Below are 27,885 nucleotides of genomic sequence, written 5' to 3' on the forward strand. Positions count from 1 at the left end.
ATACTAGCTATCTGAGTTGTAAATAAATTGCGTCTTCTGGCTTCTCATCTACAGCATAGTATCTCAAGGGGAGAAAAAAGTATATCCAAGTATTGACCTCACAGTTCCCTTTTATTAGAGCTGATTTTCTTTTAAGAAAGTGTTCGCATTTCTGATTTAACCATTTTATCTAAATGATAAAGAAAATTTTATGTCACAGTGTAAATCAATAAACGTAGAAAGGATAGTACATATGGTCACTGTCGTAGTGGTAATTAAGAAGGAGTCATCAGTGTATGCTAATCTGCTGGGTAGAGAATTGATAGAACAGGATTTCAGTGTAATGCTACAATACCTCTTTGCAAAATACTAAGTGTTTACAAAGGGGGAAATCGAGTGAATTCAAGGTGGGGAAACTGGGGAGCAAAATTGTCAGGCGACGAAGATTCGTATCAGCACTTGTGGTGGGACAGGCTGCCATCCTGAGCTTCCTGATCTCATGTGCTAAGAAGTGCACATTATATTATCATTAGTGTGGGATTCCTGACAAGGATGCTTTTACTAAGTCTGATCAAGAGGAACTGCACTCAGACCCAGGTTGAAGGCGCTCTTCTAGAATATAAGTTCTTGAACTCTTTAAAGCCATCAAGGACATAAATGACAGGGAAAGCCTAAGGAACTGAAGGGACATGGCATCCAAATGCAACCTGCATTCCTTGACAGTATCCTAGCAAGCGACACTGTGGGCAGAGATGACATTTGAATGAGGTCTTTGGATTGGATGGCAGTGTTGTCAGACTTGGTTTCGGAATTTGGAATTTGCTCTTTATGTTAGACGATCTTTGTTTTAAGGTGCACTCGCCAGAGTGTTTAGGGTAGACAGAACCTCATGTCTGCAACTTGCTGTCAAAGGTTCAGAAAAAGACTAGTAGCAATAGTGTATGTGCAAAAGCAGTTGGGGAGGCACTGGAAGAAGTGTGTTAATACAGCAGCCGTTGGGAAATCTGGGTGAAGGGTTCTTTTCACTTTTCTACAATTTAAAAATTATTTCAAAATGAACAAATTTTTGGAAATGATAAAACAGGAGTATATTTACAAAGGAAAGTTCTTGGAATGATTGTTTTGGTTGGCTTTGTAGGAACATCTTTTACGGTGAGAACTGTTAGAGGACACAAAAAATTAAGACAAAAACTTAGGGAGAAGAGCATTGTGTTGAGTGCTGTTAGCTACACACTGTGCCATGTATTCTACTTAGTCCCAAAATAGTTTGATGGTTTTTTACTCACAATTTATTAGAGCTATTGAAAATAATTTAGCAACTAAAGCAAATTATGTATTCAACAATTATTTACTGAATACCTGCTATATATATCAGGCAGCATTCTAAGCACTGGGAGAACAGAGAACAAAATAAAATCTTTGCCCTTTAAGAATCACATTTAGTGGAGAGAGACAGCACCAAAATAAGTAAAATATATAACTATTACCTGGTATATATTAAGTGCTCTAGAGAATATTAAATTAAGGAAGGGAGTCTGGGAACACTGGAGTGCAGGTGGTAGTGTAAGATAAGTTGGTCTATTTAAAGAGGGTGATATTTGAGCAAATACTAAAGAAAAGTGAAGAAGCAATTCCTGCAGATATTTGGGGGAAGTCTGTTCTGGCGAAGCACACAGCAGATACAAAGATGGAGGTGGTGGTTTTTGTGATATGGACACAAAGAGGCGTGAGGGGCTGGAACAGAGTGAAGGATCAGAAAGTAGTATGAGTAAGGTCAGAGAAGCAGTGCAGTCAGATAGCACAAGCCTTGTAGTTCATTATGAGGACTTTGGTTTTTAATCTCAGATGAGGAACTGCTGGAGAGAGGGACTTGAGAAGGAAGACAGAATATGATTTATATTTTAACAATCACTGTAGCTATTGAGAGCAGACTATAGGTAGTTGAGGGCAAGGGAGATATAAGGGAGACCAGTTAGAGCCTTACTTACTGCAGTAAGATAACTTTTGCAAAGTGATAGCAGGAGAATTAATAGAGGTGATGAGAGGGGTGCCTGGGTGGCTCAGTCACTTAAGCATCCGACTCTTGATTTCAGCTCAGGTCATTATCTCACGGTTCTTGGGTTTGAGCCCCGCATCCGGTTCTACACTGACAGTGTGGAGTCTGCTTAGGATTCATATTCTCTCTGTCTCTCTCTCTCTCTTTCTTTCTGCCTCGCCTCTCCTCTTGTCTCTCCCTCTCAAAATAAATAAACTAAAATAATAATAATAATAATAATAATAATAAATAATAGAGTTGATGGGAAAATGGGTAGGGTTATCCATATCTTAAGGCTAGAACCAGTAGGATTTTGCTAACAGGTTGAATGTAGGGCATGAGAAAAAGAAAGGAACCAAGGACTAAGCTGTAGGAAAAATAGTGTTGACAGTAATGGACAAGGCTAAGATTATAGGACAAGTAGACTTGTGTAGAAAGATCACAAATTCCCTTTTAAGCAGATTAAATTTGAGGTGCCTATTAGACAACCAGGTGGAGATGTTGAGTAACTAGTTGGAAATGCAAGTTCAAAAGAGAGATCTAGACTTGAGATATAAATTAAGAAGTCATTTAAACTATGAAACCATATGAGATCACTGAAACTGTGGGTAGAGGAGAAATGAGAACAGTTGAAAGACTGAGCCCTGGGGCTCAGTTGAAAGAACCAACAGTAGAGGCTTCGATGGTGCGTTGGAGCCCAAACCTGTTCTCAGTGGCCCCCAAAAGTAGCAGCTGGTAAAATAAAGATAAAACCATGAGGGTATAGTATGCTGAAAGCCAAGTGAAGGAGTGGTTTCAGAAAAGAATGGGAGGAGAGGAACAGGGCACAGTAAAAATAGATGAGTTTTTTAAGAGTTTGCTGTAAAAAGCAGGAAAACGGGGCAGTGATGGCAAGAGAAAAAGAGCCAAGAGTTTTGTTTTTAGCTGGGAAAAGTTAAAACATTTCTCTGTCGATGGGAGTGATCCAGTAAAAGGGAAGCCTAGGTGATACAGGAGAGGGAAGAAAGTTGCTGAGCAGTGTCTGTGAGTAGGCAAGAAGGGTTGGGTGCTGTTGCACAAGTGGAAGGACTGCTCTAGAAGCATTGCAACTGGAGGGAGCACTAATACTCACAAGTGGTGGGAATTTGTAGAAGGTCCCTGATTGTTCCTGCTTTCTCAGTAAAATTGTAAGCAAAATCATCAGCTGAGATTGACAATGGGGGAGGAAGGGTGCTAGAGATTTGAGAAGAAAAGTTGAACAGTTACTTAGGAGAGTAGGGAAGTAAAGTACCAGAAGAATGTCACATGCTAGCCAGTCACCCTTAGGGGCATAACCGGAAGTAAATTGTCATGTGTTTGAAGTGATCATTCCCTTTATTAGTCCAGCTATATTTAGGCAAAAGCTGGACTTAACCAGGGTTGCTTGTTTTGTTTGGTGACAAAGGTTGAGGAGAGAGATGGGAGTATATTTGATGGAGTATGTGAGAAAAACAGGTATTGAGGGTATATGCAAGGAGATGATTATGGTGCTTGACCCTGGGGTTTAAGCTGGGTAAGGATAATGGTAATGTGAGATTGAAGGACATGGAAAAATTATAAGAGCAAAGGCTTATAGGGCCTTTAAGGTTTATAGGATAATGGGTACCTGGGCACCAGAGGAAGTGAGCTAGAAAGAAGGATCAGCTGGTTGGATATTAAAATCATTAAGAATTATGATGAGTAATGTTGGAGATGGTAATAGTGAGCCAGGAGCTAAATTCTTCAAGGGCTGAGAGAGAAGGTCCAAGTGTTCACGGAGGACTACAGGGTGGAAGGAGGTGGGTGGTGTGGTGTAATGACATGAGATTCAAAACATAGGAGCAAGGGGAGCCATCCCACTAGCAGCCTAGATGTGAGCTGTACTTACATCTCCTGAGCAGAGATTAATCTGTATTTTCCATAACTCATTAGCCCCTTAATCCAAATCCTGAAACTTTCTTTAAAAGCATAAATATAATAAAAGAGCAAAATATGTTAAGGTTTATTTTACAGATATTTAGTTGGTGCTTCTCTAACCTTTTATTAATTCGAAAAAACTCACTTTAACGTATCACTTGAAGATACTTTTCAGTTTTGTATTCAACAGTATAGGTAACTAAATTATACCTCAAAACTTAACGTTTTAAAAAGAAAACCATGTTGTGTATCCATATTTTATAGCTTCTATATGATTAGCTGTTTTGTATCAGCATACATACCAGAAATGACTTTTTTTGTGTATTCCCTGGGAACTTAATAAATTATTTGCCTGATGAAAGATACTGATGTTTAGTTGTCTCTCCTTTCTCCTAGATTACATACCGGTTACGGCACCTCCTTCGAGCAAGGTGTGATGCTTCCCCAGTGACCAACAATACCATCCAGTTTCACTGTGATCCTAGTTTCTGGGCTCAAAATATTATCAATTTAGGTAGGCCATTATGTCCGTTTCCTCAAAGTGCCATTTGTTTCTGGAGCTCTTAATGATTATGATAATGCTATCAAAGTGTTTTTATTACCTTATTTTAAAGACATGGAATTTTTGCCAGTATTTTATTAACGTGTGTATCTGTGTAACACATGCCTGAGTATAAATACACATATGTAAATAAATGGATAATATGAAACATCCTTAATATTGACTCACAGGATGTCTAGACTTGGGAATTTAGAAGTTCTTTTTTCCATAGAATATTGCTTTTACTGTTAACTATAGATTTATCACAATGGGGTAATAAAACTTTTGACTCATAACTGCCATTGATACAGGATTTTTGTTATGTGGAATGTGTTCTGTTAAAATAGTATTTCTCATATTGGTTTACTTCTTATACCCAGTCATGGAGCACCTAAAGGTTCATTTGCTTGATCTTGCTAGGGAAGACTTCTCATCTTTTATTCCACCTTTTATATAATAACTGTATATTTTTTTTACGTTGTTTTTTAATGTTTATTTATTTTTGAGAGAGACAGAGACAGAACGTGAGGGGGGGAGGGGCAGAGAGAGAGAGGGAGACACAGAAGCCGAAGCAGGCTCCAGGCTCCGAGCTGTCAGCACAGAGCCCGACACGGGGCTCGAACTCATGAGCTGTGAGATCATGACCTGAACCGAAGTCAGTCGCTCAACTCACTGAGCCACCCAGGCGCCCTGAAATAACTGTATTTTTAAACTTCCTAATTGAAACATAACATGCATACAGAAAAGTGCCCCAGTTTTTAGTATTAGAGCCCACCAAATTATCACAGAGGGAGACTGTCATTTTGGTAAGATTAGGAACTCAAATAGTAGAAAAAGTCTTCACTTTTTGCCTTTCTTCTTAATTTCTCACATGGAAACTATAGAAACAGAAATTTAAGAATTCCCTGTACATTCTTTATCAGCCATCAGTATATTCCCTTTGATGACAGTTTTTTGGGCTCACAGACTATGTTTCAAAATCATCAAAGATGTTTGGTCTCTCATACCCTCAGCTCGATTCTAGGTAGGAAAGGAAGAAATGGCTGGAGAGAGCCAGTGCTCTCTTAACACATCAAGAAAGGAAGCAATAAGCTTACACAGATCGCATCCATACAAAAGAACAAAAAGGATAGTGATAAGTTAACCCCTGTAGCTCAGTTTTGAAGTGCATGCAGCAATGTATTTATTGATAGGTAGCAGGCAGCTGGAATCACACACACTCTGACCTGTCTTACTAAAAAGCATCTTAATACAAAGTGTGTTTCTAAGTAACTATCTCTTACCTACCTCACCAAACCACCACAGATTCAGCTATACAGAAGTTATGAATCACAAGTTATATATCTACACAAGTATAGAAATACATGTAATTACAAGCATATAACTTACAGCATAAACCTCGTGATGTAGACATAAGTAAAATGTGTAACTATATACATAAATGTATATAGTTTTAGGTATGTCTGCATCAGCAAAAACAAAATAAAAACAGCATCTCCTATTTGTGAAATTCCTATAATAAGGTTAAACAATATCCTTTACGGTAAGACTTGTCAGAGCCATCACTTACAGCTGTGTAAATTACCATTTACAATGAGATTTACATTTTAAATATTCTAAGAAGGATTCAAGTTTCCCAGACTTGGTGTTATCCGTGGCTTCTGAGAAATGTCTTCTAGAAGAGTACATAGGGAAAATGTTGATCTATGTCAACATTCAATTAATGTCTCGGTGAGTTTGGGTAATTTACTCAATCTCTCTGAGCCTTAGATCCCTTATCTATAAAAAGGACTTTATCAAGAATATACATAGACCTACTATCACATTACCTAACATGCAGTGAGTATTTAATGAATGATGACCATATTTTTTTAGGATGTTTATGCTTAATAAATCAGAAATTGAGTCTGTTGAAGAAGTCAAGCTTTGCCTTATGCTGTAATCAGACCTACTAGAGGCACCTTTAAATTCTAAAAGTGTAGTTGTGAGCCACAGTATTCTCTGTCAGAGAGCTGACGTAGTATGAGCCGTGAGTATAAGGAACTTGAGAGATTACAAATTGTTCATTCTAAAGAATCAAATACATTGTGGGATTTTTAGAACCAACGTCAGATTGACTTGTTTTATTTTGATATACAAGAGCAGTTCTCAAAATATTGTATAAGACTCCTTTATGGGACTTTTCCCAACTACATGTCTATGTGTGGCTGGATTTTCTTCATAAATTTCAACCCAAACAACATATAATGACAGACAATACAGAAACAAATTGGAGAGTTCAGCTCTTAGGCCAGACATGTGAAGATTTTTAAAACTTAAAACAATGTAAATCTTCATTAATTTTTGTGAAGTTATTTTTTCATAAAAATGTGTTACTGTGGGCTTGTTATTTTTAAATGAGTTAATAACTAAAAAATGTTTTTAATAGTTTCTAAAATGTGAAAATTTGATAGATAGAACTTACGTAAACAAAAGCTCTTTGTGACCTTTGATTTCTAAGAGTGTAAAGCGTTCCTGAGATGAAAAAGTTTCTTGGCAATTTGAAGTTCAGCAAAAAGAGCCTTATGAAATATGCTATTTCACTTTCAGAAAAACTTTAGAACTTAACTTTTTCTCTTTAATTAGGTTCTTTAGTAATTGAAGATAAAGAGAGTCAGCCACAAATGCCTAAGCAGAATCCTGTGGTGGAACAGAATTCACAGCCACCAGGTGGTTTATCTTCAAACCAGTTATCCAAGTTTCCAACACAGATCAGCCTAGCTCAATTACGACTCCAGCATATGCAGCAACAGGTAATGGCTCAGAGGCAACAGGTGCAACGGAGGCCAGCACCTGTGGGTTTACCAAACCCTAGAATGCAGGGGCCCATCCAGCAACCTTCCATCTCTCATCAGGTAAATTTGGAAGCAGGCCTGTCCTAACTTAGATAATGATAGTACAATTGTATTCAACATCTCTTAAAATAACCAAGACATCTGTCATTTGTGATTTACATATATGAATTGTTAAAAATTTATCACATTAAGTATCCTTGATTTAGCTTCTAGTTTTTAGTCCTTCTCAAAAAGGAATTAATGGTTTATTTAGCTGGTACATCTGTTTTCATCTACTCTTCAAATTATAACAGGATAAATGATTGCATTCCTAAATAACCCATGCCTATGACTGATGAGGAAATTTGTAAATCTGTAACTCATAATTCCTGTATTAGTGCTTCAGAATGACTAATACTTCAGTTTTCTGTTCTTTGTGGGGATGCAGTGTTTTAGAAAAACCACACTGCATCCTAGAAACTAGGGTCAAATAGAAAACTGGGGTGGAATGGTTCCTTAGAAAACTACCTTTTTCAAACTTTATTTCTGAGCAGATACTCCATGAACCATTCTTATTCTTACTAGATATGAAGTATTCCATTTACTTTTAAGTCAGTTTTTCAAGATAAGAAGTTTATGCACTCTGTTAAGTAGTGTAACCGTCCTGCTCAAGTTAGATCTGGGCATACGTAATAAGTTTACTAAGGAATATAAGGTCTAATCAAATCATACAAATTGTTATTGACAGTTACATTTATTAATATGTACTCTTCCTATTTCTGAGAAGCATTTGAAGTAATGAAACAGTAATGACACAAATGAAGTAGAACATGGTTTAATAAGTATCAAAGTGTGAAGAACTACTTGAGAACAAGACTTAGCTCAGAATTTTTTCTCAACCCAAGAAAATGAGAAACAGGCATAATATCTATATTATTTGGTAAAAAGGAAAAATGCCAGTTAATCAGAGAAAAAACTTTTTACTAGTATTTTACAAGCACTAAGAGGAATATATAATGTGGTTCTTCATGAAAAGGCAATTTTAAATGGCATGATAATTTTTTTGTAGCAATTTTGCAAAACATAGAATTGGTCTTCATAGGGCTCTTATTTCAACCCTGAAGAAAGTTGTAGGCATATGTAGATCGTGATTTTGTTAAATTGCTTCTGTGAAGGCCTGAGTTGATTTATTTGAGGTTTATGGCTTTCTAATAATTTGATTAAGAAGGCTTGTCAAATCCAGGGGTATATTAAAATGCCTAACTTAATATGCCAAATTGATTATTCCTCTAGAACTTTACTTTAACCCACATGTTCACAGAAGTAATTAACAAAGAATTTAAGAAGTCTTTGGTGAGTGCTCTGTGAGAAGAGAGTTGTGCACTGTAGATACCAAGAGTTTCAACTGGTAGAGTTGGAATTTTAAGAAAACGGAGTAATTTTGTCATTATCTCTGCAGAGCGACATATTGCAGGTAGACTTCAAAGAGTACCAAAATATTTCTAAAGATAAATGTGAAGAGAAGAGGGTTGAGCGCTTAGTGCTAAGCATTTGCATGATTAATATTTATCTTAAGTGGGAGATAGAAAAGTGATTTTTATTTAATAGTTTATTAAAGCAAAAAAAAAAAGGATAAATCCATTATTTGTGTTAATTATCTTTTCACTAAGAAGTGAGGAACTGAGCAGTTAGTAGATACTGTGTGACTTGGTCACTCATTATTTAAGCAGCGACAAAACAGAAGTGACCTCTGAGCCTTTATTTAGCCTACGTATCTCAAATTTGCATTTGATCTTATTTTTCCTCTCTAGGATTTACTGCTGTATAATCTATATAATGCACAATCTCTATTATGTGACCTAATTTTCCCACTTAGAAATAAGATAACCTTCGTATCTTTTGGTCATTACCTCACACACTGTTGTTTTTCTGTCTTCTCACCCCTCATTTTTATGTGTTCTCTGTCAAATACTCATATATTTTTCAGTCATCAGTTTCTCCTCCTCCATAAGCTTGCCCTGCTCAGCTGTAGACTTCGTTTTCTACCAGTTTATTTACATGTAAAGCGTAGGGAAATGTCTGCCTAAGAGGAGGTGCGTGTGTGCCTCTGGCTTTGTGGACATGTTCAGATCGTACTCTGCATCTGTCTGTAGGACCCAGGTAAATTTGAAGGACTACTTCTAAAAAATTGCTTGCATGAGAGTTCCTTATTTCTTCTTCCTCTGAATATTAACCACATAATCTGTGTGGTTAAAGAGTTGGGTGATACAGACATAGGATACACACTTCTATGACCAAGTGGTACAAACTTGATAGACTGTGTATCTCTGTTTATTTAGCAATATACAGTATATCTTTTTATACTCCAGTGGACAGATCACAGTTTGTTGAGTGTGGTCACGTATGTTATTGAATACATAATTCACAGCAATGGCTCTTACTCCTGAGTCAGATTTATTGCTGTGGAGATGCTCTCATTCATATGTAAACATTCATTTTCCTGAAGAGTTAGAAGGACATCTGCTATCCTTCATGGTTATGCACAGTTGGGAACTACTGACCTAGAATACAGTCAAACCCTATAGTAATGAAGGTACTTAGAGTGCAGATGAGGCTAACGATGATTATACGTTAGTTTGCTAAAGTGCTCAATTATTTCTCTGTTCTGTTTTTTCCTTCTGTATCTTTCTTGCAAATTAGGTGATCCCATTTAATTAAAGTACCACTGGTTTTGCTTTTTCTTTTATGCTCAGAACTAGTTCCTAATCTTATTCTTCGAAGTTGCCTTCCCTGTCTAATGCAGTCAACTGTAACTGTTTAGGAGAGGGGGGAAAAACCCCTCACGTCTTACCAAACTGTGAGCTCCTTGATGGTACGGTCGACATCCATTCCCACACTGATTTCTCACAGGGTACATTACTCTGACATCAAGTGTCATTTCTTGACTGTATCAATATATAAACCTCATTCTTGCTGGGACTGTGAGAGTAGGGCAGCAAAGGACTTCGAGGATTACCTTTATTCTCCTTAAGGACCATTTTAGGTGCTTTTCCACTTTATAAAAAATTATCTCTTAGATAAATTTAGAAGTTTTGTACTATTTCCACTGTAATCGCCCAACAGTTTTCTGTTTGCGATTCTCTGAGATAAAACCCTTCAAGTCACAAAACTTTTTTTTTTTAATTTTTTTTTAACGTTTATTTATTTTTGAGACAGAGAGAGACAGAGCATGAACAGGGGAGGGGCAGAGAGAGAGGGAGACACAGAATCTGAAACAGGCTCCAGGCTCTGAGCTGCCAGCACAGAGCCCGACACGGGGCTCGAACTCACGGACCACGAGATCATGACCTGAGCCGAAGTCGGCCACTTAACCGACTGAGCCACCCAGGCGCCCCTACAAAACTTTAAGAATTAGAAAGAATTGCTATGGCTTCAGGCGTATGCTTCTGTACAGTTCTGATATTTTCTCTAATATTTTTCTCTTCTTCACCCACAGAATTTCCCTTGGTGTTGAAACAGTATCTAAATCTGTTTTTCTTGGGTGTGTAATTGCTGGCTACTCTTGAGAGTTACTGAGGGTGAACCCAGTGCCAACTAATTTGTAAGACAGGGGAGAGAGAAGCAGTTTACCCATGCAAGGAGAGTAAATTCAAAAAAATGAGAGAGTAAAAGCTAAAAAAGAAGGCAGGGCTACACTTTATAGCTGTCTTCCTTCACAGTTTAGAGTGCCTAAAAAATAAGTATTTGCTTCTCAATAAGTTGCCAACTGTAGGATTGGTTCATGATGAAACAAAGACTGGCATATAAGGTTACCTTTTTCTAGAACACAGATCTCAATTTCCAAGGCTAGCATTTATGCACAAAGTAGGCTTGTCTTCCCAGCCCTTGCCCTGTCCTGTAACCAACTAGTGTTGTCCTTGGAGGGTTTCCACTTGAAATCTATTTTCTTTTAGGGAAATTTCATCCTCTCATCTGTACCTTAATCAACCCCCAGCTAAATACCAGAACGCATTTTGGTAATGATGAGGCAGACTAGATTTGGATCAAAGCTCTAGCACCACCTTTCACTAGCCATGTGACCTTTTTCAAGCTACGTAAGCTTTCTAATGTTCGGTGTCCTCATTTTACAAATGACATAATGAAGTAACACATGTAAAATGGTAATCACAATGCATGGCATATGGTTTGACCTCAGATCTAAAACTCACTAATTCCTTTTTTTTTTTTTTTTTAATGTTTATTTTAGAGAGAGACAGAGTGTGAGCAAGGGAGGGGCAGGGAGACAGAGAGAGAGAGAGAGAGAGAGAGAGAGAGAGACATAGAATCTGAAGCAGGCTCTAGGCTCTGAGCGGTCAGCACAGAGCCCGACACGGGGCTCACACCCACAAAACGTGAGATCATGACCTGAGCCAAAGTTGGACCCTTAACTGACTGAGCCACCCAGGTGTCCCAGTTTTCAAATATTAACAGTTTTCACTATTCATGATTTGTCAGTTAAGAGTTTGGAGCTAGAGTGCTTAAGTTCAAGTTCCAGCTTCATCTTTTACTAACTTTGTTAATCTTGGATAGGTTATTTAAATTCTCTATACCCTGATTTCCTTTTCTGTAAAATAAAGAGTCCCTACCTCATAAGAGTGTTGTGAAGATTAAATGAGTTCTCTCACAGAAATCTCTGAAAGCAGTGCCTGGCATGGAACGACTGCTCAGTAAATGTTAGCGATTAGTATTCAACCACCATATTATTTTAGGATGTCTGAAGAGGGCAAATCAGGGACTTAGAAGGATACTTAACACAAATTTTCCCTACTTCCTAACATGGCCTACATCCAGTCCTATTATAACCTACTTAAAGTTGGAAACCCCTGTCCCACGGCTCTTTCCTAATGAAACCCCTTTTCACATAGCTTTACACATTCTGGAAGGCTGCCTCCTTCCCCCACACCCTTGTTGTAGTATTAATAAGTTGTTCGTCTGTGACAGAGTTGCTGTCTTTCTTTGAAAGTTACAGACTTCTCTGTAATTTGTCTTTCAGGAGATGACCGTCACTAAAATGGTTTAATTTCTTTTTTCCAGCAACCCCCTCCACGTTTGATAAATTTCCAAAATCACAGCCCCAAACCCAATGGACCAGTTCTTCCTCCACATCCTCAACAGCTGAGATACCCACCGAACCAGAACATGCCGCGACAAGCAATAAAGCCCAACCCGCTACAGATGGCTTTTTTGGCTCAACAAGCTATAAAACAGGTATATATATTTACTCTCTTCAGCTTCTTGTTCTGCTTCTCTGCTTTCAGATCATGTTGAATTTATAAATACAGCAATGGTTATGAAGAGCAAGTTTTTTTGTTTTTAATAAATGTGAGTTACCAAGTTTATTACAGACATAGAGACAAAGCTAAGAGAATGGGTCCTGATTTATAATTAACAAGAGAAATCCACTTAAGTTGGATTAAAGGCCCAGAATAATCAGTGAGTCGTAGGTATGACTTTTGGCAATACTCATAGGTGCAGCTTTTAGCTGAGTTCATTACATTTACTAAGACAGAAGAATTCTAACAAATACAGGTTATATTCTGCAAAAGAGAAATCTTTAAATTGTTTGAAGGAGACTTAGAAAGAAACTGATAGTTTTAATATGGAGTACCTATACATCTGATGAAATTGAATGTTTTAAGGTTCTATATTAAATCCAATAGGATTTAATATTTATATTCTTAAGGTCTTCAGGTAAAAATATTTTCTAGATAAGACACTCTTTTGTTATATTTATCAAAGTTCTCTGTCTTCAAGCACTTGTGTCAACACTGTTTCCAGCTTAATACTTGTAGGCTGATTTCAGTTTCATATTTTTGCCAAGACCAAAATAAGGAATATGATGTGGTTTCTATAATTCTCTGACATTCGTTTAATCAAATGATGTGAAAATTCTATTCAAAAAGTACATGTGCTGTGTGTTTGTGTGTGGTTATAATTAGTTTAGCTTTGCTTTAATAGCACAGAATTTTCATAATATTTTAATAAAAACGCTTTTAAATAAGTCATTTCTTTCTCTGCTTCATTGGTAGAGAGAGGTGAAAAGGACCCAAGCTGCATTGTAGCCTTAAGTCCTGTTTACTTTCCTAAGAGTTTTGTGACCTTGTGCAAGTTTAATCTTTTAAATGTCATTTGCCCCAGCTATATATTGAATCCCTTGCAGAGTTGTGCTGAGACTGCTAATGTGTACAGAAGCACCTAGCACATTCTGTGTGCACAAACGTGTACCTTCCCTCTTCCCCAGTTGTTTTTTTTTTTAATTTTTTTTTAATGTTTTTTTATTCTTGAAAGAGAGATGGACAGAGAGCAAGGAGGGGAGGGGCAGAGAGAGAGGGAGACACAGAATCTGAAGCAGGCTCCAGGCTCTGAGCTGTCAGCACAGACCCTGATGTGGGGCTTGACCCACGAACCATGAGATCATGACCTGAGCCGAAGTCGGATGCTTAACCAACTGAGCTACCAGGCGCCCTGCCCCTCTTCTCCAGTTGTCATTTTTAATGTGTAGATATACACTCTAAGGATGTTTTTAAAATGTTTCCTGGAGAAGAGGTTAGGGAAGATGATGCTGTAGGAGGACGCTGGGCTCACCACCTCCTGCTGATCACTTAGATTCCACCTACACCTGCCTAAATAACCCAGGAAACCACCAGAAGACTAGCAGAACGGATTCTCTGGAGCCAAGTGCAGACAAGAGGCCCACAGAAGAGGGTAGGAAAGGTGGAGAGGCAGTGTGTGCTACACGGACCAGCGGGAGGGAGCCAGGGGCAGCCCGCCGGCAAAGCAGAGCCCCCAAGTCTGGCTTGCAAAAGCAGAGGGGCCGGACGGAGTGTGTTCTGACAGCAAGCGGGACTTAACATCTGGAAGGTTATAAGCTAACAGCTCTGCTCGGAGAGCAGGAGGTCTGGAGGACAACAGGAGGGAGAGTTGTTGAACCCCAGATGACAGAGCTCAGCTTGGCGGGGAACAAAGGCGCTCGCCAACGCCATCTCCCTTGCCCATCCCCCAGCCAAAATCCCAAAGGGAAGCAGTTCCTGTCAGGGAACTTGCTTGCACTGCGCAAACACCCAAGGCTGTGCTTCTGTGGATCCGTCCCTCCAGCAGCGGGTCTGACTCACTCCCGATGCTGCAGGGCCCCTCCTGAATCGGATCACCAAAGGAAAAGCAAACTGAGCCTGCCCCTTCCGCCCTGTGCACCTTGCCTACCCACCCCAGCTAATACGCCAGACCCCCAGCACCACAAGCCTGGCAGTGTGCAAGTAGCCCAGATGGGCCACGCCACCCCATAGTGAATCCTGCCCCTAGGAGAGGGGAAGAGGAGGTACACACCAGTATGACTGTGGCCCCAGCGGTGGGCTGGGGGCAGACATCAGGTCTGATGCGGCCCCACCCACCAACGCAAGTTATTCAAGACAGCACAGGGGAAGTGCCCTGCAGTCCCGCACCATTCCAGGGACTATCCAAAATGACAAAATGGAAGAATTCCCCTCAAAAAGAATCTCCAGGAAATAGCAACAGCTAACGAACTGATCAAAAACGATTTAAACAATATAACGGAAAGTGAATTTAGAATAATAGTCGTAAAATTAATCGCTGGGCTTGAAAACAGTGTAGAGGACAGCAGAGACTCTATTGCTACAGAGATCAAGGGACTAAGGAACAGCCTGGAGGAGCTAAAAAATGCTATAAATGAGCTGCAAAATAAAATGGAGACGACCACAGCTCGGATTGAAGAGGCAGAGGAGAGAATCGGTGAACTAGGAGATAAAATTATGGAAAAAGAAGAAGCTGTGAAAAAGAGAGATAAAAAAATCCAGGAGTATGAGGGGAAAATTAGAGAACTAAGTGATGCACTAAAGAGAAATAATATATGCATAATTGGTATTCCAGAGGAGGAAGAGAGAGGGAAAGGTGCTGAAGGTGTACTTGAAGAAATAATAGCTGAGAACTTCCCTGATCTGGGGAAGGAAAAAGGCACTGAAATCCAAGAGGCACAGAGAACTCCCTTCAGACATAACTTGAATCGATCTTCTGCACAACGTTATCATAGTGAAACTGGCAAAATACAAGGATAAAGAGAAAATTCTGAAAGCAGCTAGAGATAAACGTGCCCTCACATATAAAGGGAGACCTATAAGACTCGTGACTGATCTCTCTACTGAAACTTGGCAGGCTGGAAAGGAATGGCAAGAAATCTTCAATGTGATGAACAGAAAAAAAATATGCAGCCGAGAATCCTTTATCCAGCAAATCTGTCATTTAGAATAGAAGGAGAGATAAAGGTCTTCCCAAACAAACAAAAACTGAAGGAATTCATCACCACTAAACCAGGCCTACAAGAGATCCTCAGGGGGATCCTGTGAGACAAAGTACCAGAGACACCGCTACAAGCATGAAACCTACAGACATGACAATGACTCTAAACCCATATCTTTCTATAATAACACTGAACATAAACGGACTAAATGCGCCAACAAAAAGACATAGGTATCAGAATGGATAAAAAAAAAACAAGACCCATCTATTTGCTGACTACAAGAGACTCATTTTAGACCTGAGGACACCTTCAGATTGAAAGTGAGGGGATGGAGATCTATTTATCATGCTACTGGAAGTCAAAAGAGAGCTGGAGTAGCCATACTTATATCAGACAAACTAGACGTTAAATTAAAGGCTGTAACAAGAGATGAAGAAGGGCATTAATAATAATTACAGGGTCTATCCATCAGGAAGAGCTAACAATTATAAATGTCTATGCATCGAATACGGAAGCCCCCAAATATATAAAACAATTACTCACAAACATAAGCAACCTTATTGATAAGAATGTGGTAATTGCAGGGGACTTTAATACCCCACTTAGAACAATGGATAGATCATCTAGACACACGGTCAATAAGAAACAAGGGCCCTGAATGATACGTTGGATCAGATGGACTTGACAGATATATTTAGAACTCTGCATCCCAAAGCAACAGAATATACTTTCTTCTTGAGTACACATGGAACATTCTCCAAGATAGATCACATACTGGATCACAAAACAGCCCTTCATAAGTATACAAGAATTGAGATCATACCATGCATACTTTCAGACCACAATGCTATGAAGCTTGAAATCAACCACAGGAAAAAGTCTGGAAAACCTCCAAAGGCATGGAGGTTAAAGAACACCCTACTAAAGAATGAATGGGTCAACCAGGCAATTAGGGAAGAAATTAAAAAATATGTAGAAACAAACGAAAATGAAAATACAACAATCCAAACGCTTTGGGATGCAGCGAAGGCAGTTCTGAGAGGAAAATACATTGCAATCCAGGCCTATCTCAAGAAACAAGAAAAATCCCAAATACAAAATCTAACAGCACACCTAAAGGAAATAGAAGCAGAACAGCAAAGACAGCCTAAACCCAGCAGAAGAAGAGAAATAATAAAGATCAGAGCAGAAATAAACAATATAGGATCTAAAAAAAAAAAAAAAAAAAAAAAACAAAAAAAAAAACAGTAGAGCAGATCAATGAAACCAAGAGTTGGTTTTTTGAAAATACAAACAAAATTGATAAACCCCCAGCCAGGCTTCTCAAAAACAAAAGAGAGATGACCCAAATAGATAAAATCATGAATGAAAATGGAATTATTACAACCAATCCCTCAGAAATACAAGCAATTATCAGGGAATACTATGATAAATTATATGCCAACAAACTGGAAAACTTGGAAGAAATGGACAAATTCCTAAACAACCACACACTTCCAAAACTCAATCAGGAGGAAATAGAAAGCTTGAACAGACCTATAAGCAGCGAGGAAATTGAATCAGTTATCAAAAATCTCCCAACAAATAAGAGTCCAGGACCAGATGGCTTCCCAGGGGAGTTCTACCAGACGTTTAAAGCAGAGATAATACCTATCCTTCTCAAGCCATTCCAAAAAATAGAAAGGGAAGGAAAACTTCCAGACTCATTCAATGAAGCCAGTATTACTTTGATTCCTAAACCAGACAGAGACCCAGTAAAAAAGAACTACAGGCCAATATCCCTGATGAATATGGATGCAAAAATTCTCAACAAGATACTAGCAAATCGAATTCAACAGCATATAAAAAAAATTATTCACCATGATCAAGCGGGATTCATCCCTGGGATGCAGGGCTGGTTCAACATTCACAAATCAATCAACATGATACATCACATTAATAAAAGAAAAGAAAAGAAAAGAACCATATGATCCTGTCAATCGATGCAGAAAAGGCCTTTGACAAAATTCAGCATCCTTTTTAATAAAAACCCTCGAGAAAGTCGGGATAGAAGGAACATACTTAAACATCATAAAAGCCATTTATGAAAAGCCCACAGCTAACATCATCCTCAATGGGGAAAAACTGAGAGCTTTTTCCCTAAGATCAGGAACACGACAGGGATGTCCACTCTCACCGCTGTTGTTTAACATAGTGTTGGAAGTTCTAGCATCAGCAATCAGACAACAAAAGGAAATCAAAGGCATCAAAATTGGCAAAGAGGAAGTCAAGCTTTCACTTTTTGCAGATGACATGATATTATACATGGAAAACCCGATAGACTCCACCAAAAGTCTGCTAGAACTGATACATGAATTCAGCAAAGTCGCAGGATACAAAATCAATGTACAGAAATCAGTTGCATTCTTATACACTAATAATGAAGCAACAGAAAGACAAATAAAGAAACTGATCCCATTCACAATTGCACCAAGAAGCATAAAATACCTAGGAATAAATCTGACCAAAGATGTAAAAGATCTGTATGCTGAAAACTATAGAAAGCTTATGAAGGAAGTTGAAGAAGACATAAAGAAATGGAAAAACATTCCATGCTCATGGGTTGGAAGAATAAATATTGTCAAAATGTCAATACTACCCAAAGCTATCTACATATTCACTGCAATATCAATCAAAATTGCACCAGCATTCTTCTCAAAGCTAGAACAAGCAATCCTAAAATGCATGTGGAACACTAAAGGCCCCGAATAGCCAAAGTAATTTTGAAGAAGACCAAAGCAGGAGGCATCACAATCCCAGACTTTAGCCTCTACTACAAAGCTGTAATCATCAAGACAGCATGTTATTGGCACAAAAACAGACACATAGACCAATGGAATAGAATAGAAACCCCAGAACTAGAGCCACAAACGTGTGGCCAACTAATCTTTGACAAAGCAGGAAAGAACATCCAATGGAAAAAAGACAGTCTCTTTAACAAATGGTTCTGGGAGAACTGGACAGCAACATGCAGAAGGTTGAAACTAGACCACTTTCTCACACCATTCACAAAAATAAACTCAAAATGGATAAAGGACCTGAATGTGAGACAGGAAACCATCAAAACCCTAGAGGAGAAAGCAGGAAAAGACCTCTCTGACCTCAGCCGTAGCAATTTCTTACTTGACACATCCCCAAAGGCAAGGGAATTAAAAGCAAAAATGAACCACTGGGACCTTATGAAGATAAAAAGCTTCTGCACAGCAAAGGAAACAGTCACCAAAACTAAAAGGCAACCAACAGAATGGGAAAAGGTATTTGCAAATGACATATCATACAAAGGGCTAGTATCCAAAATCTATAAAGAGCTCGCCAAACTCCACACCCAAAAAACAATCCATGAAGAAATGGGCAGAAAACATGAATAGACACTTCTCTAAAGAAGACATCCGGATGGCCAACAGGCACATGAAAAGATGCTCAACGTCGCTCCTCATCAGGGAAATACAAATCAAAACCACACTCAGATCTCACGCCAGTCAGAGTGGCCAAAATGAACAAATCAGGAGACTATAGATGCTGGAGAGGATGTGGAGAAACAGGAACCCTCTTGCACTGCTGGTGGGAATGCAAACTGGTGCAGCTGCTCTGGAAAACAGTGTGGAGGTTCCTCAAAAAATTAAAAATAGACCTACCCTATGACCCAGCAGGAGCACTGCTAGGAATTTACCCAAGGGATACAGGAGTACTGATGCATAGGGGCACTTGTACCCCAATGTTTATAGCAGCACTCTCAACAATAGCCAAATTATGGAAAGAACCTAAATGTCCATCAACTGACGAATGGATAAAGAAGATGTGGTTTATATACACAATGGAATACTATGTGGCAATGAGAAAGAATGAAATATGGCTCTTTGTAGCAACGTGGATGGAACTGGAGAGTGTTATGCTATGTGAAATAAGCCATACAGAGAAAGACAGGTACCATATGTTTTCACTCTTATATGGATCCTGAGAAACTTAACAGAAACCCATGGGGGAGGGGAAGGAAAAAAAAAAGAGGTTAGAGAGGGAGGGAGCCAAAGGCATAAGAGACTCTTAAAAACTGAGAACAAACTGAGGGTTGATGGGCGGTGGGAGGGAGGAGAGGGTGGGTGATGGGTATTGAGGAGGGCACCTTTTGGGATGAGCACTGGGTGTTGTATGGAAACCAATTTGACAATAAATTTCATATATTGGAAAAAAAAAATGTTTCCTGGTCCCAGGCGCCTGGGTGTCTCAATTGGTTGAGCTTCTGACTTCGCCTCGGGGGCATGATCTCCTTGCTTGTGAGTTCGAGCCCCACATAGGGCTCTGTACTGACAGCTCAGAGCCTGGAGCCTGCTTCAAATTCTGTGTGTGTCTCTCTGCCCCTACCCCGCTCACATTCTGTCTCTGTCTCAAAAATAAACGTTAAAAATATATATATTTAAAATGTTTCCTGGTCAGAAATCTAAACATGAATGAATAAATGAATAAACTAGGAGATAATATAGATAATAAATTTAATCAACAGATTAAATTAACAAATTATAGTACACTTGCACAGGGGAATATGTTCCGCAATTGAGAAAATGCAGTAATCTATAGATGATGTTATATGGAAAAAAAACATAGAATTTTTGTAGGGTATTATCTCATTTTTCTGGTTGTGTGGGGGGTGGGGGGTGGGGAGGGGTTTTTTAAAAAAATAAACCCTGGAAAGATATACATCGTCCATAACTATGATTATTCTGGAGGAGGGAAGTTGGCAGAGGGCACAGGGAGAGATGGATGGACGTGAGGGGTAGGTAGGTGGTAAAGATGACATTCACAGGTTTCTTTATACAGTGTTTTCAGTGAGGAATACAAATTAGATTTTTCAAAATTGGAATGCCTGTCACACTATCACTCTGTATAATGTAGTCCATATATTGTTGTATTTGGGGATATTTTCCCCCTTGTATAGTCCTGAGATACCTCAGTTGCTTTCCTTTTCCCCTATATTTTATTACAAAAATTTTCAAACACAACAGCTTCAAGAGTTGTGTTGGGGACTAATTGTTCCATTTGCCTTCTCACTTACTAATCATGTAGCCATTTATTCTTCCATATATCAGTCAAGTCTTATTTTTTCATAGGCTTTGAGGTAAATTGTGGAGAGCAGCATGGTTCATCTCTTCTCATTCCTAGTATTTTGGTATTATCTTAGTGTGTTTATCTCAGCCTTTAACATAAATGATAAGAGTTTCCTCAGTTGTTTATGTTTAATTACCTATTCGTATATAAGAAATGAGTGTTAAAAAAAAAATCCCGCAAGCCTGGGTCTAGAGCTAATGTTTGATGTTTGAGGTTTCACTCTAGTTTTAAGGCTACGAGGTAGATTTATTGGGAGAATTCTTAGTATCACAATCTTTAAGTTGTACTTCTTAGACTGGTCCAGTTCCCAAAGCGTCTTTCTGTCGTCTGCCTAAAATTCAGGGCCTGGCTGCACCTTGAAGCCAGCTTGGGTAAGCAGATTGGTGGGGGCCAGTGGCAGAGTTGGGGGTGGGGGAGGGAAGCTCAGCATTCAGTGTCAGTGTGGCTTCATAATCTTCATTTTCAGGGCAGTACGTCTCTGCCTTCAGGTGAACCTGGTGCCCTTCAATCCAAAAACATAGTTTTCTCTATTTTAGAGAATAAACTCCCAGCCTTCATCTGTGGAAATGCAGGAAGTCTGTATTATCTTGGGGTAACTACAGTAAAGTGGGAAAGGAACATGAGCCTCAGTGCTTCTCAAACAAACTCTCAGCAGATCATCCTGTTTTCAGCCCCAGCTTTACCTCTCATGCTTTTAATTTCCAAGCTCTTAGGGGTTCTGCAATATGTGCAAACTGTTATTTAGTTTCAAGTGTCTCAGGTGGGGACAGAAGAAAATATATCTTTTTAGCCCTCCATCTTTACCTTGAAGTTGCTATGTGCTTATGTTCCCGCCCACCCCCTATGTGTTAGCTTTTCAGGATTGGATGTTGTGGTTTTCTGATACATGCCAACTGTTTTCTGGTTAGATAGATATAGATATAGATATAGATATAGATATAGATATAGATATAGATATAGATATAGATATAGATATAGATATATAGATATATATCTGCTTTTTATTTTTTATTTTTGGACAGGATTAATGAAAATTATACATACCTGTCCCTCCTTGCTTTCCATTCAAATTATAGTTGAATTCAGATAGCAGAATGTGTCTTCTACTTTGTTTTGTAACAAAGGAACAGAGATTAGTAGGACATGTTATGCTTTGGCCTGCTAATAGACCCCCTTCCTCCTTTGTTGCTACTACAGTGGCAGATCAGCAGCGGGCAGGCTGCCCCATCAACCGCCAGCAGCACATCCTCTACTCCTTCTAGTCCTACCATTACGAGTGCAGCAGGATATGATGCAAAGGCTTTCGGCTCACCTATGATTGATTTGAGCTCACCAGTGGGAGGCTCTTATAATCTTCCTTCTCTTCCAGATGTAAGTATACATAACATTTATACTAAGAATGTTTCGAAAATTTCAAGTGAATTTACCTGGTAAAAGGCTTGAGTTAGTCAGATGATAGGTTGTGTGTTGGGTTTTAGAAATTATTTTTCTTCTTTAGAAATAAAACAGCAGGAAAAATAAAAAGATAAGCCCTTAAACGTATATAGAGGACATCTTTCATGGCACTGATGTTAAACATGTTATAAATTAATGATTATAGTGATGGACTCTGGAATCTAAGCTGGGAAAGCTGGGAAGTAAGGACCTGGGAAAGAGGTACTGGAAAGGTGAATGTTGGAATGTGCTGTATTAGAATAAGGATACGGCGGGCTGGGGAGGCTGGGATTTAAAACATCAGAAGAGATAGAGACAAGTTTAACAATGGAAATGAAAACATTTTCTCCCAGATTATACTGGCCAGTGCAAGATTAGCTCTGGTTTATTTTATATTTAAATTAAATACATTTACTCACTAACTTTACCAATATGACTTTCTAAAAAATCTTTTCCAAAGGCAGAAAGTAAAATATCCTATAGATAGATCTCCATATAAGTTGATATTTGTTTTACCTTTCCTTATCCTACAAGGTTATAGAATTGTGACACAAACATTAAAACTTTTAAGAAACATCTGGTCAGATGGTAAAATAAATTTTTTATTTTCATTATTTAGTTGGTTTTTCAGGTTACTGAGATCAATTATTTAGTTGCATCATTAACCTTACCAGAGTTATTTCATTTTTTTAAATAATTGCATATACTTTAAATGGGTAAAGGACATGTATTTTTCATTCATAGGTAATATATGGGAAAACTAATTTTGTCTCATTCCTATAATTTTACTTTAGCTTTTAGGATTAACTCACAGTGTAAATAACTTTCCTTACGTTAAGATTCAATAGATCCACTCACATTCCAGTACATTTTACACTCTGAAAAGTATTGGCCAAGGTATTGCCAAAAGGTTATTAAACATAAATGACCCTGTGTACTTTCCCCCTCCCCTGAAGAGGACCCACAGAAAGCACAAATCGTCCTTCTGGCCTTTTCTCTGAAGTCCTCAGATACAGGTGAACCTTTGTCTACCAGCCTTGCTCAACTGAAATTCTTCAGCTGAACCATAGAATAAAGAAGCTGATTTGAGTGACCGTTTTCTCAGTCCCCCCAAAGATGGTTCATAAGTAGCACCATTCTAGATGGAGAAGGAAAAGTAGATTCATCATAAACAGTCTGTGCCCTAGGACAGTAGGAATTAAGTCTCTTATAGAATCCTAGTTCAGAAAGGCTGGAACTATGTTAGAGAATTGAACTTGACTTTAATCACAAAGACATTTTCGAGAAATAAATGGTCTATTTAAGCATGAAAAGTATTTGCATCTAAAGAATTAAGGTCTTTCCATAAAGAAGATGTGGTTTATATATACCATGGAATACTACTTGGCACTTAACAGAAGACCATGGGAGAAGGGAGGGAGAAAATAGAAACAGAGGGGGATGGAGGCAAACCACAAGAGACTCTTAAATACAGAGAACAAACTGAGGGTGGACAGGGGTTACGGCATGGGAGGGAAAATGGGTGATGGGCATTGAGGAGAGCACTGGTTGGGATGAGCACTGGGTGTTGTATATAAGCCAATTTGACAATAAATTACATTAAAAATAAAGAATTAAAGTCTTATTTAGTAGAAGTGTAGCATTATTTTAGCTGAGTGATCAGTTGGAAAAGAAGTGTTACCTGTATACCTGTTACATTAAAGCAAGAATCTTTAAAGGACCCATGTTCCCCTATGAAATAATAGTAATGTACTTAGGTGAGATTAGTGTTCTAGAAATATGCTATGTGTGGGCTTATTTCATCTACGTAGTGCATACCAGAGACGAGTTCTCAGCAGTGTGAATCAGTGACCACCCTTTCAGAGGATACTACACAAGGTCCTTCCTGTGTAAGGCCAGATTTTCTTCATATTCTTCAGAACCACACATCACAATGTGCTTATGTTCTTATGCACATAAAAGAATCCTTTTGGCTCTTAATTAAGCCAGACACTAAAGAAACTTGCAAAAATGTAAAACTGTGCTATTTTTTTTTGGGGGGGGGGGTACTTTTTGTTATTTTTAAATAAGTTATATATTTTTTTGTTTGAGTTTTTAAGGGTGTGAATGATACATGATACTCCTTTCTCTTTCCTCATAGCTTCTGAAATAGTATGTCTTCAGTATATTTACTAAGATGGACCATTAAGATGAATAAAAGCTTTTTTCAAGATTGTTTATAGGGAAAATATACATCAGAACTTCTTAAATATGATATTTATATACTTCATTACTTGATAGGAATTAAACTATTAAAGTTTTCTTTTAAATTTAAAGTAGCTTTTAACTTGCAAAGTCGGGATTTGGTGAAATAATTTCGTTTCTTATAAGATTGACTGTTCAAGTACTATTATGCTGGACAATATTGTGAGGAAAGATACCAGTATAGATCATGGCCAGCCAAGACCGCCCTCAAACAGAACCGTCCAGTCACCAAACTCATCCGTGCCATCTCCAGGCCTTGCAGGTAAAGTGAGCTTCCTTTGACTTTGGGGTGTTTTCCCTTTTTTTTTTTTTTTTTTTAACTAGTAATTACCCTCATCCCTCACCTCTGCCCTCCACCCTTTTCTCGGATGATTAAAATGAGTCTGAGTTTTGGGCACTGTTTAAATTTAGTCTACTTTCAAGGTGGGAAGCAAAGTTTAAACCTCTGTACCTTTTTAATTTCAACAAAACTTATAGGCATTAGAGCATTCCTAGGGGGAAATTAGTATTATACTTACTCTTTTTGATAAGTTTTCCTGTGATATGGTATCTTTTTGGATGTAAGTTGCCTAGGGTCAAAATTTATCAGTGTCAGTCTCTTCTTTGGTGGGGTGTGTGTGTGTGTGTGTGTGTGTGTGTGTGTGTGTGTGCGCGCGTGTAATTGATGTTTAAGAATTTTTAACATACCTACTCATTTCCTTTAAGAGAGAAGCACTCTCCCTAATCCTGTTCACCTAATACTACCTAATACTACTCACAGAGGTTGGCAAAATAGGTGCCTTAGAACAAAATATGGAGAGAGGAGAATTTCTGAAGGTTCACCAGTCACACAAACATAAGACAGTTACACAGTTTAAAAGGAGATGCTTATTTAAAACACATACAAACAAAATGGAAGAACACTGTTGACAAATATGGCATAGAAACTGTTTAATTATATAACAAGTTTGTATAAATGATTAAGGAAAATACTCAGAATTGCCAAAGGACTTGACTAGATAATTCCCTAAAGAGGAAATACAAATAGCCAGTAACTTGGGGGGTTTCAATGTCACTAGTAGTCATTATAAATATCAAAATAAGATATAATTTCTAACTGTTAAATTAGCAAAGACTTAAATAGTGAAAATACTCATTGCTAAGAATGTGATAAGAGAAGTACTCTGATACATAGCTGGCGGGAGTATAACTTGACAGAACATTTCTGGATACCATTTTGGCAATATTACTAAGACTAACATTTACGCATAACTGAATGTATGCTAGGCATTGGACAAAGTATCTTAATGCGTTGCCTAGTAGAATAGTTGTTTTGGTGTCTCCATTGATTGGTCTCTGTGTGGCTTTCTGTCTTGGACTGCTTTTACATCAGCACCTACTGCTTTTCGTTGTCGTCTGTAGCTTTCACTAGTACTAGCGTCCTCACTGAGATTTTGCCCTGCTTTACATTTGACTCTGTTTGGAGACTTTTTTTTTTTTTTTTAAGGTTTGTTTTGTTTGTTTTTGTTTTTTGTTTTTTGTTTTTGAGAGAGAGGGGGAGAGAGAGAGAACAAGTGGAGGAGGGGCAGAGAGGGGGACAGAGGATCCAAAGTGGGCTCCGTGCTGACAGTAGAAAATCCTATGTGGGGCTCCAACTCATGAACCATGAGATCATGACCTGAGCCAAAGTCAGATGCTTAACCACCTGAGCCACCCAGGCGGCCCTGGAGACATTTTTGATCGTCACACCCCTGGGTGGGAAATGTGGAGAGATACTACTGGCATCTAATAACTAGTAGAGGCCAGAGATACTGCTAAATATCCACAGTGCACGGAGATCCCCTACAAAGAATTATCTGGCCCAAAATGCCAGGAGTACTGAGGTTTAATTCCGCTAGTCTAACCGGGTTAGACTTGGCTGGGAGTCCAACAACTGGTTATTGTTTTATATAATTCCATTTTGTTCCAGTGCTAAGTGAGCATATTCAGTAGGAAATGACACACATAATCATTAACTCATGTTATGAACGTGAATGATTTCCTCTTCTCCAGGACCTGTTACTATGACTAGTGTTCACCCACCAATACGTTCACCTAGTGCCTCCAGTGTTGGGAGCCGAGGAAGGTAAACTGACTTAACCTTATCCTCTAGTGTATAAAATCTCTGATTAGATTTATCTTGCCAGGGCTCAACATGCTCTTGGTACTCAATACATCTTGAACGACTTCCTTTATTTTTAACTTTTAAATTAAAATTTCAATGATTGTTATAATTTAACAAACTAATTAATGGGTTAAGTAAATAAAGTATAATTGTGTCTTTAGAGATACAAAAATTGGGGGGGATGATATGTTTGTCTTGAGCCTAATAGCAAGGAAGAAATTGAAACGAAGTAGGTATAACAGACTGCACTATATAGGATATGTACAAATACAAACTTAGGGGGAAAAGAAACAATAACTTTATACTAACTTCAATGTTCTCTGACTTTTTTAATGCCCAAACATTAGGTCTGCTTTAAAATAAATAAATTCATAGTTGTTGAAATTCTCTCCCAGCTTACTGCTTTGCTCATCTATTTATGCTTACAGATTTCTCCTAGTGAACCCAGTTCTTATTTGCTAATCATATGGAAGATACATTCTCTCAAGAGAAAAATGTTGCCTTTAATCCCATGAGAACATTGTGGGTATCTGTAAAGGGTTTTTGTCCCAGTACATTTTTTAAAATAGCCAAACACCAACAGTTTATATCTCTAGTTAATTGTCTTCACACTTTGTGACAGTAAATCGTTAATGTGGGCCCAGCGTGCTCTTTGTCACTGACTAGAGAAGGAAGTGGGAAAGATAGTTCTAAGATATTAAAATCTGACTGCCCAATTGAAGAGCCTCAGAGTATTCAAGTCTGTTTTCTTATGAGTCGGGTTTTATTTAAATCTTTTCAAATATCTTTCCAGAAGTATAGTGCGACTAATGACATAGGTTAGTATGTAAAAGGTTTTTTTATACAGGAAGCTGTGTGCAGGCATCTGTGTGCAGGCAGCGGTTGCATCTCACTGTCATTTATCATGGATTGTGATAATGGAACATAGTGACCGTTGCTGTGAAGTTATACAGAATTACTTCTAAAAGCTATCGCTATGCTTTGTTTTGAGACACTTCAGGTAGCATTCTTTGATGTTTTTGTTTTTTCTCTCTCTCTCTCTTACAGCTCTGGCTCTTCCAGCAAACCAGCAGGAGCTGATTCCACACACAAAGTCCCGGTGGTCATGTTGGAGCCAATCCGAATAAAACAGGAAAACAGTGGACCGCCTGAAAATTATGATTTTCCTGTGGTCATAGTGAAACAAGAATCCGATGAAGAATCTAGGCCTCAAAATGTAATTATATCAATTTGGGGGATAGGATGAAAGAAACTTGTAACTAGCAGATAGGAGGTTAAAAATGTTATGTTGAGGGGCGCCTGGGTGGTTCAGTCACTTAAGCGTCTGACCCTTGGTTTTGGCTCACTCATAAT

The 27,885-nt window shown here is 38.4% G+C and overlaps 1 protein-coding gene across 2 annotated transcripts in view; it reads left to right on the plus strand.

The window, feature by feature from the left end:
* TRIM24 (tripartite motif containing 24) overlaps positions 1 to 27,885 on the plus strand; it is a 128,667-nt gene that overhangs the window by 93,311 nt on the left and 7,471 nt on the right. Inside the window, exons 8-14 of one of the 2 annotated variants that reach the window (XM_078438867.2) lie at positions 4,325 to 4,442; positions 7,095 to 7,363; positions 12,356 to 12,529; positions 21,909 to 22,082; positions 24,516 to 24,651; positions 26,421 to 26,493; positions 27,580 to 27,748. In XM_078438867.2, the coding sequence (XP_078294993.1) occupies positions 4,325 to 4,442; positions 7,095 to 7,363; positions 12,356 to 12,529; positions 21,909 to 22,082; positions 24,516 to 24,651; positions 26,421 to 26,493; positions 27,580 to 27,748 (1,113 nt within the window). The remainder of the gene's footprint in view (positions 1 to 4,324; positions 4,443 to 7,094; positions 7,364 to 12,355; positions 12,530 to 21,908; positions 22,083 to 24,515; positions 24,652 to 26,420; positions 26,494 to 27,579; positions 27,749 to 27,885) is intronic. The other variant, XM_078438868.2, reaches the window with a different exon arrangement.

Source organism: Panthera onca, chromosome A2 (genome assembly GCF_046562875.1).
Source record: "Panthera onca isolate mPanOnc1 chromosome A2, mPanOnc1 haplotype 2, whole genome shotgun sequence".
Classification (NCBI taxonomy): domain Eukaryota; kingdom Metazoa; phylum Chordata; class Mammalia; order Carnivora; family Felidae; genus Panthera; species Panthera onca.